A 12797-nucleotide genomic window follows, 5' to 3' on the forward strand; every position below is an offset into this window, starting at 1 on the left:
GTTCTGCCGCATCCCGAGGGAACGCAGCCTGGATGACGGTGGGGATCGGAGGATGGGGACCCAACATTTCCCCCCCGAGAGGCTGCGGGGCAGGGCAGGGTCCTCCCGTCACCCCGGCGGAGCTGCAGTACCGGATCGGCCTCACGGTGCCATCAGCCCCCAACGCACTGATTGACCTCAGCCCCGCGGGGTCCTCCCCGAGTATCCCGTCCTTTTTCCAGTGGTGCAGGAATACTCAGACATGACCACCACCTAGAGGCTAGAGCTCTCAATGAAACTGGAAAGATTTATAATTGAGATGGGCCAGAAAGGGGGGTGGAAATAGTTCATGAGCCCAAATAGAGGAAAGGTGAGGGGCGGGCACCACGACCACCCTCCTCCAGCCCCGGGGTGACCCTCGCCTCAAGCCCACGTCCCCAGTAGCCCACGTCCCCGTGCCTCCAGCTCCAGCCAGGGGTGATGGGGAAGGGCAGGACAGTGCCAGGTCCTCCCCCTGCCTCCCACAGTTTGTGACTTTGGCTCGTCCCGCACTGGGGACGCGTCTTTGTGTTGGGTCATCTTCCAAGAATTTGTCGAATCATTTACCAAACCGTTATGATTTTTGTGATCCTTTTGGGAAACGAGCTCCACGGCTTCGTTACACCTGGTGTGAAATGTGTTCGGTTTGCAGCTGCCGCCTGGTGAATCCATTTGGTGCCTCTTTGTTGGCTTTGTCACGCAACACAAGAGCCCCCGACCCTGTTCCCTTTCTCCATGCCACCACCCCCGTCTGTCAATTCTTTGCAAGACAAAAAGGGTAATTTATTTAATTGTTGCTGATGTCGTCTGCTAAAACTCTCCTTTACCTTCCAAGAGTTAAGGACACTTGTTAATTCTTTTAATTACTCCCAGGGTAATGGTCCAGGTCGAGAGGGGGACCCCACGGGGCTGCGCAGGCGTACCCACAGAGCAGGAGCGTCGGTGTTTACTCCAAAGAGCTCCGTGGATGTAACCGGGTGGTGAAACCAGACTGGGAGAGCTTGGCCTCGATTTGCAAACTCCTGTTTGCAGCATGGAAAGATTTGGAGGAGGTGGCCCCAGGGGAAGGCAGATCCTGTGGGATTTCCCTTGGGCTGGGCTGTCCCGGTTTGGGGAGGTGGCTCCAGCCTCTCCCTCCTTCGCAGAGACGATGGAACCCTGCAAAACGGTGATGGAGTTACTGCCGGCACCTCTGCGATGGGAGATATGGTTATAGGATGGAAAAAAATCAAATTGAGCAAACTTTCAGCCCAGCTGGAAGTGACAGCCTCCCTCTAACCCCACGCCGTGTGCCGGGGGGAACAGCAGCCCCCGTTTCAGTGAAACAAAAAAGATCATCTGTGGTCTTGCAGAGCAGCATCTGCCAGGATGAAATCCGAGAGTTGTCGCAGTCTAAACCTTCTCTGCAGATTCTTTTATCTTAGCGGGGGGAAAACAAACAGAGGAGAAGCAGAGAGCTTTGTGCCTGAGATGGCTCACATCTGGTTTGAGCTCCGAGAAATGTACTTCCACCCCCTCCCCGAATTGTTCGTGTTAAACAAACAAAACCCCGGCGACTTTCCGGGATTTCAGCTCTCGGATAACTTACAAGTGGCGAATTCCAGGCTTGTGCTCGCTTCCATCCCCAACGAAAGCACCGCACCTCGCGGTTTACGCCTCAGCGCTGGGAGGCATCTCCACTTTGGGACAAATCTTTGGAAATTTCCCCCTGGGAGTGCTCCTGCCCCTCTCCTCTGCATTGCACGCTCCTCGCTTCGGCCCCAGGAGGGATTTCAGCCTCCGCGCTGCTGCGGGAGCCCGGCTGGGGAGCGGAACGGAGCTGGGCTCTCCCAGGGAGCACTGGATCTCCTGTTCCCAGTGAGATGAACCTGCTTTAAATCTTGACCACTCTATTTTTAGGTTTCAATGCAGCATTTTTACCAGTGTTATTTATGCTTCGCCTCCCCTCCTTTTTTTTTTTTTTTTTTTTTTAAGACCGTCTGGAAATGTTTAAGATGTGTCTGATTGTATTACCACGCCTTGGAGAGCTGGATGGTGTCAATTTGATTTCCACCCTTTTGGGAACAGAGCTTTCTAATTTCCAATTTTATTCCTTTTCTATCACATAAGCACCTACCTCGTTTCACTGCTTTCAGGCGTCCCGTCGATCGGAGGTTCGCGCTGGTGCGTTTGGACATCACTCACCCGTTTCCATTTGACACCTTCTGAGCAATTCCCTCGCCGGCACCACGGGAAAAGCAGTGTTCCATTCCTCCGGGATCCTCTCCCGCCGGCCCCTCGCTGTCCTTTTCCAGCAGCATCGGCCGAAATGGCCAAAATCAGGGCAGATGAGGGGTCTTCTCCCCATCCCCTCTTTTTCTTTTTTTTTTATTTTTAAGTGGGTTTATTTCTAAGCTTTTTCTAAACGTACACTTAGCATATGCACAGTATACTACAAAGGATACAAAATTTGTCAAGAGAACTTTCCAGGAAACTTCTGAAATATAAAAAATAAAAAGCTACTGAAATATTCATCGTATGTTACTTGACATATCTTGTGAATAATGGACAAATACGGCACCAGCAGGTATTCTTGAAAATAACTCCATGAAGCAGCAACGGACAACGTTGTGTGATGTTGCTTCTGGAAACAGTTGCAAGCAGCAGGAACACGGATGGGCTTGCCCTTTGCCTTTCCAGTGCTGAATTACTAAAATCATCGTTAATTTTAATTATTAAAATTACTAAAAACAAAGAAACTGTTGCATAAGGACACATAATACCTAAGAATAAAAGTGAGAATTATTATTTTTTTGTCTGGAAAAAACGCCAGTCAAACTTTCCCCACATTTTCACCGAGATCTCAGCTTCATCTCTGCGTGGATGTTTTAGGTACGTTGTCTGTATGTATTTTAATAATTTGCTGAAAAATCTATCCAAGTCCGATCCTAATCACACGCCTTCAGAAGCACCTGTGGCCAAACGAGCCACCAAGGACCCCTGTCACCCACCTCCACGCTCGCCGCTGACCGGCTCCCCTCTCTGGGGCACGGGGCCGGTCTCTGGCCAGGATCCACGCCAACATTGTTCTCTCCAAACGCGAGAGGCTCCTCGAAAGCCAGGCAGCGGCGGGGCCCGAGGGGTGTTCTGGGCTCTCTGGAGCCCGTCCAGCGCATCAGGTTTCAGAGCAGGGGCTCCCGCGCCAGCTGCACGGGGAAGGAACATCACCACTGGGACAATTAGAAGGAAGAACCATCCGTTTCCATTCAGAGGATTCAATTTTCTTTCTGCTTCATCAGATTAACACCAGTGTAACTCCATTAACTACCAGGGAAGTTGCTCTTGATCTGAAAATCAGACCCCTCGGATTTCCTGGCTTTTGCCTTCATTCAAAGGAGCAAAGGTGGATGCAGGATGCACCTACAAAAGCCTTCCTTTGGTGTGGTTTGGGCAGGTTGGGTGTTTTTTTTTCCTTTCCCCCATTTTAAACACATATTTCCTTTTTTTTTTTTCTTTTTTTTTTTTAAATCACCAGGACTCACTCTGATTTTCATTTTCTGCTTGCTGATGGCAGCCAGGCTTTTCCTCTCCCGTTCCTCCGCCTGTGCTGCTCCAGCCCGTTGCTCGTGACGGACACCAGGACGAAGTTTGGCAGCACTCCCTCTCATGTCAAACCTCCAGGGCAGTGAGCAGTGTTTTTCTGACAAAGCAATAAGCAAATGCTCTCCCAAGTTCTGCTGAAGATCCTGTAGGAACATGCGTTGTTGCGAGTAATGGGAAGTCTCAATATTTTCTCTTAAAGACACCCTGGTTACCTCAGCCCCACTAGCTGCCTGCACCAAAAGTTACATCATGAGTTGTATTATGAAGTTTTTCTTCCCTTCGAAACCTCTACTTTTTGGTCAACCATAAACTAAGCCAAGCCCGTGAGCTGACGTGGAGCCAGCCTTTGGTTCAGTGTTGGGACCAAGAGCTGAGGATTTGGCAGAAGGCAGCCGATCTATTTAGTTGTGCAACTCCCTCAGTACCCCGTTGCTCAGAAACGTTTTGAATTTGAGCAAGGAGGTTTGTCTGAAAAAGTTCTGAAGCCATTTTCTGTACTTATTTGAAACAGGAATCTGATTAGAACAATAGTTATAGAACGAAGAACAACTCTCACCCTGGCACTTGCAGAGGAAGAACTAAACAAAACCAAACACTCAATTGTATGTTTCTGTGGAACAGCCTCGGTATTGGAACGGAGAAACACGACTCGACAGAGAATGACCTCAATTAGCGGATGACGGGCTGATTATACCTTGGCACGCGGAGAAACCCTTTGCTAAGAAGAAAACATCAACCACATTTATAGTGGCTGCTGTGATTTAAATAACAATGCTTGGAACGCTCAGTGACGAGAGGCTCAAGCCACAGAGAAATGGTTCAGGGGTCCCCAGATTTGGAGAAGGAGCTCACCTTCCTGGCAGAGCTGGATTTTCAGCCCTTTTAGAGAAACCACTGAGGGCAGGAGGAATACACAAGCATAAACCCTTCCATTCCAATATGCATTTTCTCCCTGAAGCAGCAGGGGCCCATTGGTATTTCTCATCCACTTCAAGCAGCATTCAAGGAATGACTGCACCATGTGTCCAAAGCACACTGCTGTGCTTGTTAGTGATCTTTTATTATTCAAAAGCAGGCTAAATTCAGGAAATATTTATGTGTAAAAGTCTCAGGATGACACTTGAACTATTGTTGGATCCTCTTCAAACTGGGACATTCAGAACCTCCCTGTTTTTTCTAAGTTAACCACCATTTTTTCAGGCACCAACCTGAGCATCCCATAGAAAACAATCCTAGGAGGCAAAAATGTCAACTCGTGCAACGCAGCCCAGCTGCCCTGCAATTCTGTTATCACATTCATGGCAAAAGCCCACGGAAAGAATAGATGTCCACGACATACACAAAAAAAATCCTAGCAGTGTGGAACACACCCACATCTCGCCACAGGTTCCAGATACTTCTCTCCATCGGTTTTCACAGAGTACTCCTGGAAGTCGCTGTATCAAGGCAGCGCTGGATTAAGGGAATACACTGCAAAGGGAAAGGCCCCTAAAAACTCCCTCTGCTTTACTGCTGAGGAAGATCTAGCTCAGCTAACCCTGATGCCCGGTTTATAGAGCAGTTCTACAGAAAGAAAAGTGCAGCACGAATAAAAATCCCCAGTGCTTTAGGCCTGGAAAATTAAATCCACATTAAATATCCTCTAGCAGCCAGCGCCCTGGGGTACCGCTCCTGAGACACACGTTTAATACACGGCTGTTGAGATGCTGAGCTGGAGTTTGGATACAAGATCAAATATGCAAGCTCTTGGAATTTTACATTTCTGGGCTGCAAAACAATTTAATGCAAAAGATAAGGTTTCTGCATTGCAGACATTTTTCTTCTCATTAAATATATAATGTATTTGGGCAGCAATGTGAAGAGACTTTAAGAGGAGAATTTGAAGTGTCCTTGATAAGGTTCCATAGAATAGTCATAGCAACAAAAAAATCAGGCTAGGTAAAACCAATACTAACCCCCACTTAACTACCGTGTTGTCTAGCTGTCATCTCCCAGAATACTGAAGCTTGCGTTGATGGAAAGCGCTTCTGTACACACATGTTACCATGCTGGGACAAGCTCAGTGAGTCCAAGAAAACATTCTGTGAGTAATACCTGTTTAAAGGAGGAAACTATAAACAACAGTCATGGAAATACGCACTTTAACCAGGACTACAAGCATTCCTATATCCAACGGAAAACTATTTTATACTGTTAAGGGTTTTACACAAACATGGTAGTCTCTAAGCTTCTGCAATATTCTAAGAGGCAAGAACCCCCCTCTAAATCATAATCAATTAATAGGCACATAAAACCAGACAATACCCTCCAGAATTTTTAGTAACATCTATAATGCTTAAGGCGTGTCGGACATCCCACCTTTATTGAAGTACCAGAGTTCACAAGGTCTGAAAGCGCTGCGTCGGTGCTCTCAGCCCGAAGCTCTGCACTCCTGCATCCCTTCTGGAATTCGGTGGCTCTCCAGCAGTCCATTTGCAGCACAAGCAACAAACCACAATCAGCTTTTGAGGAGTCTTTTTTATTAAGATAAATCCAGCAAAATTCCTAACAGTGGGTACATACAACCAACCTGCCCTTTTAAAAGAAATGTTTGTATTTCATTTAAAAACATGATTACACTTTTATTTATTTTATTTTTTTTTTCAAAACTGACAAAATAAAATTACATTTGGGAAACAACAGATTTCCAGCTCTTAGGTTTTTCATGAAAATAGCTCACCTTCTTTATAAAAGCAACCCACAGAACCACTGGAATGTTTAACACAGTTATTTGTTTTGAGACCTCCCCACTTTAAGAAACCATACAACACATACAAGGGAAAAATTAAAATCTGAAGTCTGTAAGCATGACTTACACAAAAAGGGACACACTGACAGAAGTCAAAAGCTACCACCACTTATTCTTTCCATGTACCATACAAACTATTACAATCACAAAATTTAAAAACAATGATTTTTTTTTTTGTTTTGTTTTGTTTGTTAGGGATTTAATTCCCAAGTAACCGAGATGAAGATGTTCCATAATTAAATTCATGCTAAAAAAACCTGCATTTATAAAATAGTTGATAAAAATATTCCTCTCTGTTAACAATACAGCATGGAGGTACGGATACCAAATGATGGAGATATAGGGCAGGGTTAACATTACTCGGACTTGGCTTCCTTATCATCAGATGCTTCAGCAGCTGGTGCCTATAAAAGTGTTTGGGAAGAATAGAAATATTATTCTTAATGCTAAACAGATTCTGTTCTAACAAGCATCAAAGAGAAACTAGTTTGTTAGCACACACACGGACAACATTTTGTGTAGATGGACAAGAATGCACAGCTACTACAGAAAATATCAACACAACAACATGTCAGTTGGTAATTCTAAAAATTAAAACACAGACAAGTACAAATTGACGAGCAAGTTAATTTTGGAATGTTTAGAACATATTTTAGATTAGGATCGATCATATGCTAGAGAGAGTTCAAGTCCTCATCTTTGTCCATCACGGGGAAGTGTACAAATTACACACAAAACCGTAATACTTGTTTATTTTCCAAACTTCAGGGAAATTGGTTCTCACCTGTTTTCTGTAACAATGTCTGCTACTACTTTTTAGGTCAATGTATCAAAATTGCAAAGTTCCTGTCAAAGATTCTTTGAATTACATTATCCCATATTAATTTTAGCAAACATGCTCCTGAATTAGTTTTAAAAATGAAAGAATAAACGGCCCATTAACTGGATAATGATCCTCAACACATGAAGAGAGATCCCTGTAAATCAAAAGCAACAGAGAACACAACAGGCTAGTCTGAGCCTACAGGGGCAAAGGGAGCCCACAGCAAACGCTGCGCTGCTGCTATCAGCAAGCAATCTGTTAGGAAAAGGCCATCAGGAGCTGAGTGGAGCTTGTAGCTGGTCCTAGCAGACGGCAGCTCTTAGGTAAGCAGCCGATACAGTAAGAACCTGTAAGAAAGAGGCTCGCAGATCGAGAGACAAGACCAAATTTATTTTGCAGATCTCTTGTTGAATTGTTCTGAGGCAAGTAATTGTTTTAAAGAATTGCGTAAAACTTAAAACCAGACTTCTGGCACAGTACCAACCTGTGCTGAGCAGAAGAGGCAATCCAGCAGTCCAGAGAGGATATGCAAAGTCAGCTCAGGGTTGGACAGCAATCTTACCGAGCTCTATTGTTCCCCAAATATTCTGCATTGCTCTCGTGCCAACCCTGAGAGGGACCCTACGACAGCACAGAGCACCTGTGGAAGGGCTCTAGCACATAGCAGGAAAAAGAAGCACAATGCTATTCTGTCAGGCTCTGCCTGGGAGCTGCCCTGTGCAGATACTGCAGCTGGTCTGGCTTTACAGGATGGCAGTGAAACACACCCGCTTCTGACAAGGAGGCCCGAGCGTTAGTTCCTGCAGATGTATTACCAATACATCTGTGTTTATTCCCATGTTTACTGTAGCTAAAGTACCTCATTAGTTTTGGTATCTCCGTTTTCAGAGTGGTTTTCTTCTTTAGCATCCTCTTGCTTAGTTTCATCTTTGCCTTTGGCTCCTTTCTTCCCTTTTGTTGCTGCCTTTTTGTCCTCCTTTTTATCATTTGCTGCCTTTTCTTTCTGTTAAGAAAACAGACCGCGATATGGTAAATGCCGATTTCCACCTTGTACATCTGCATAAGCACATTCTCATCTCTGAAACTGTCTCTACACAACCTGCTTCTACGCACCAAACTTCCTATTGACAAAGATGAGATGAAAGTTTCTACGGAGAAGTGCTTTCCTTCTATTCTGTCCTGAATTTGCTACTGGGAAGTGCAGAATATAAAACCAGCCATGGCCGAGGTTAAAGGAATTCCTATTTTAAATAGGCATTCAATTAAATTAGCTAAAAAATGCTGGAGTTGAACTGGCCTGTATTTCTGCTGTGCTGCTGAAAGGCATACCACAGAACAAAAAGAACATGTACAACTAGTGGAAATACCAGAATACTTCAGATGTGCTATTAATGCCTATTTAGAAAACTGTAACAAAGCTGTAGTCAAAGGACTTTCCCCCTTCCCTCCCAGAAATATTCCTCACTATAATAAACCATCTGTGTGATAGACAAGTTTGGGGCTCAATAGCATCACTTCAACAACAACGAGAACTTTGCATTTATTAATTAAAGTGCAGTTTCTTATATGTGGATCAGGCTAAATGAAAGCAAAACTTCTGTAATAATAGTTTTCTGTATGGCAGGGTCAGATCCCGACCCCAAGACAGTAACAAGCACAACTCTCATTAGTGTCGCTTCTGAGGATCTGCCTCTTGCTGCCAATAACTGCACTAAGCAAACTCGCTTATTCCTCACTTGATTAACCTAGTTCCAACAAAGGAACCGTAAATATCTGCAAAATTACTACTCACAGGTAAACAGATAATTACTGAAAATATATGCATCTCAGAAGGCGGAGTTGTCTCAGTGACTAGGAGTTACAAAAAGTATACTTTCTTATTTCAACACCTCGCTTATTAGTGTACAAAATTAACTCACATTAAAATTGAGCTACTTGCTAAGGCTAAACTCAGACTCAGCTCTATGCTTTCCAATAAGGGTAAATTTAAAAGGTGAAGTCTTTTCTAACACACACAAAAAACTGTGCAAAGAACCTGATGGGTGCAAAGTTAAGCATTTTGGGGGGAAACAAAATTAAAGATGCCTGCACAATTCTTACTGCATCCCTCTTTGCAGAGATATTGATCCAGTATTAGACAGGCGTTCTAGAGAACCAAAAATGCAACTCAAGTATCTTGGCTTCAAACCGGCACCTTAGAAGCGATGACCAAGGCACTGCTCCCAGCAGGACTGAACAGTACATGATCCCAGAGGGAGACTGCACCATACAGCTTGTGCAGTAAGTGACCAAACTAAGTTTTGACAGTCCTTAACTTTTGAGTGCTTATTTTCACAACTTTTAAGATTCTGTTAATGCAGCTTTTGTGTATAAAACCTGAGACGTTTCCATAAAAAAAAAAAAAAGGCAAACTTGAAAAAAAGAAAATATCACTAACGTGCGTCATATACAACTGCACTGACCTCTGCATGGGTCATCACCAGAGGCTGAACCCAGGACTTTCAGATCCCCCAGCCAGCTCTGTGCCACTTGGGCTGAAGAGCCACCACCAGCGGCTGTCTCTCCCCTTCCCGGGGGGGCAGCCACTAGAGGGAGATGCAATCCAGGGTCCCAGCCACTTGTGCCACAGGAACGTGGAGCAGCAGGGTTCACAGGTTCCCCTCCCAGTCTGGAATGGGATCTAGAAATCCCTCTGCACGACCAAGACGCAGATGTGGAAAATCTGCTCTGCACCAGTGAGACGACAGAGCTGTGATGCAGGGTCCCCAAAATGACAAGCAGGGTTCTCCTTCTGGTCCATTTCTTGTGACATCTCTACTGCTCCATAAAGCAAGACTTGGAGGCAGAGTAGTTTTCATCATCTGGAAGTTTGCTGTGCCATACGCAACTGCAAGGCCTTTTCAATGTAGAGAAAAGAGCTCCCGGTTCCCAGCCCATCAGCCCCTTCGGTAACTAAAGCATCCCTCGCACCTGCACTTTGCCCATATGACCATCCAGAACCACAGTAGAAAATGTATGATGGGAACAAGTTAAAATGAACACTAAGGTTTTGTTGTTTGGTTTGGGGTTTTTTTTCCCGATGTAAAATCCTAATACAATCTGAATATTTACAGATGGATACCTCGGGGGAAGTTTGTGACCGGAAGGGGGTATAAAGAAATACCTCATGGATTGCAGAACTGTCCCCTTTTAAATTTCAAAATGTCGCTCCAAAGCACAAAAGAGCTTTAAATAGTTTCTTTTTTAACTATACTGTCAGATATGCCAATATTTTTGACATTTCCAAAAATATCCAGCTTAAGGAAATGGTATGTAGAACTTTATCCCCAGTGATTAAAATTTGATAAAGTGATAACTAACTGAAAAGAGTGCCTTTGAATGAAAACAGAGAAAGAAACTGTAATTAAAAGCATAATTTTCAACGCCTTCTCTAATGGAGTCTCTGATCTCTATTCAAAGCATCATTTTCCCAACAATGCATTATATGAAACTTCAGAACAGTCTTGCAAGGCAAGCAGCAAAGCCTCACCACAAATGATTTAAAACCTGATCAGATTACCACATTCCTTCCCTAGGAATTGGATAAAATTATCTTTACATCTTTCACGTTCTTTTAACTCACATAATTCAATCTTAAATGTCTAAAGAAAATTATGAAAAACCAAAATGGCTAGTTGTGGATGTTTTCCCTCCCCCCATATGTGCCTTAAGAAAGGACAGTGTAACTTCAGTTCAAGAGATCTCGAACACTTACCTTAGGTGCTGCCTTTTTGGGCTTTGGCTCTGGTTTGGGAGGAGCAGGTTTCTGTACAAAACATAAGAAACAGAGTTAGATGAATGCTATAAATGTTTTGGCAATATGTTGGCAGCTTTTGAAAACTATTCAAACAAAAAAATAATTTTGAGCTGTCTGCATCATTCTGTAGTCTAAAGGAGTAAATGTCAGAGACAGATCAGTACCTTTCATTATCCAAACCTGCATTTCCTCATGTAAGTTACAGTGGGTATGGTACAGATGATACAGCTAGTAGTAAGTGGATAATTACGATGTCTGGGTGTTACTCTCTGCTGTGAAGGCAAGCAGCTCTCAAAAATGGAAGGTATTAACATTTGGACATAACTCTGTGTATGAATACACATCTCAGCTTTCACTGAAATTAAGTACTTTTGCTTTTAAATAGCAACCATTATCCACTTGGCATTTCCAAGATGGCTTAGAAAAGGGCTGGGTGCAATAAGTCTGTAGAAAAGGATTCCATGAGCCTGTTTGAGGCTGTGATTTTGGGCTGAACCCTACTGAGCGACACAGACTTACACCCTCTAGGTCTCTGTTTACCCAACAGTTGGGCCCACAAAATCAATGGGCAAATTACAACTATAAGGAGAGAGCAGGTAATTTATAGAGCTGTGAACAGGTATTTGTATGGAGAAGACCTACAGTGACCAAATGCATCTTGAAATCAATATTCCTTGACGCTGGATACTCATGCATCCAGACTGAATGTTAACTAACATGGATGGATGTTGTATCTCATGTGAAATGTCTAAAAGTAAGCCTGTAATGTGTCCTGATACTCACGGACTGGAAACATAGAATGGGAATTTTAAATACTGCAATACTCTAACCACTCCCTTCACACTGACAGTGGAAAAAACCTGAATAGTTCTCTATAACTGCCCCCCAGAACTTAGCATCCCATGTGATGTAATATTAAAAGATACTTACAGCAGATAGTCTAGCCGACCTTCTCTTTGGCTGCGTAAAGAAAGATGTGTCACTAAAATTCAGAGTATATAAAGCAGTGCTTTCTCAGAACTGCAACCCACAATAACACAGCACATGCACTACATCATGAAGCCCCATAAGAATTCCAGGATTTATGAAATTACAGGCACTATGGCGATGACTTCCCAGAAGTGTAGCTTTGTTCAACAGTTCTCACTCTGTGCCGCGGCCCTTTTACCCTACTGTGGTGGTGATAAAAGTTTCTCTCCTTCCAGCAGTTGTGCCATTCACAGAGCAGTTGTGCTCTGTCACAGAGCCATTGCTGTAAGGCTAACGGGGGCACGGTCACGATGGCTTCTAGCCTCAGCTGGGACACCCAGCACAGGTTGACAGGCCAAGAGCTGGGCTTGGATACCCCAAACCCAGGCGCAGGACCTGAGCCTGCACCCACCCCTGGGAGCTGCAGACACCGCACAAGGTGCAGGGGCCTCATAATTATGGAGCACCACAGAAGTTCTTGGAGAAGTGGGGACCAGTACCAAAGAAGCAGCTCCTACCTCCTCCTTTACCTCGCCTTCAGCTGGAGCCTGCAAGGAAAAAGAGAGACGGAGGTGAGAAGGCGGCGTCATCACTTGTGCTCAGCTCCCTGACCCCAGAGCCCTGTGGGGAGCCGGGGAACAGGCTTTGAACCCCCAAAACCAATCGCTAGACCCCTCGGGGTTGACCCACACTTCCTCTCTCCCATCCCCGCTCCTTTGGGCCGGTCACCGAGCTGAGATCGTGAAGAAAAATCGATGGCGGCAACCCTCCAAACCCATCACCTCACCCTCACAGACTACAACTCCCACAATGCCCCGGGG

At 44.6% G+C, this 12797-nt stretch overlaps 1 protein-coding gene across 1 annotated transcript; it reads right to left on the bottom strand.

Annotated features, from left to right (window-relative positions):
- Window positions 1-6100: 6100 nt before the first annotated feature.
- LOC104461696 (non-histone chromosomal protein HMG-14A) lies at window positions 6101-12524 on the bottom strand (the record flags this gene model as incomplete). Its single annotated transcript, XM_010073374.1, has 5 exons — window positions 6101-6792; window positions 8071-8214; window positions 10966-11016; window positions 11938-11967; window positions 12495-12524. Coding segments are annotated over 5 exons (303 nt in total), but the record flags the coding sequence as incomplete, so codon positions are not given.
- Window positions 12525-12797: the final 273 nt, after the last annotated feature.

The sequence above is a fragment of the Pterocles gutturalis genome, unplaced genomic scaffold, assembly GCF_000699245.1.
Source record: "Pterocles gutturalis isolate BGI_N339 unplaced genomic scaffold, ASM69924v1 scaffold14602, whole genome shotgun sequence".
NCBI classification, from domain to species: Eukaryota; Metazoa; Chordata; class Aves; order Pterocliformes; family Pteroclidae; genus Pterocles; species Pterocles gutturalis.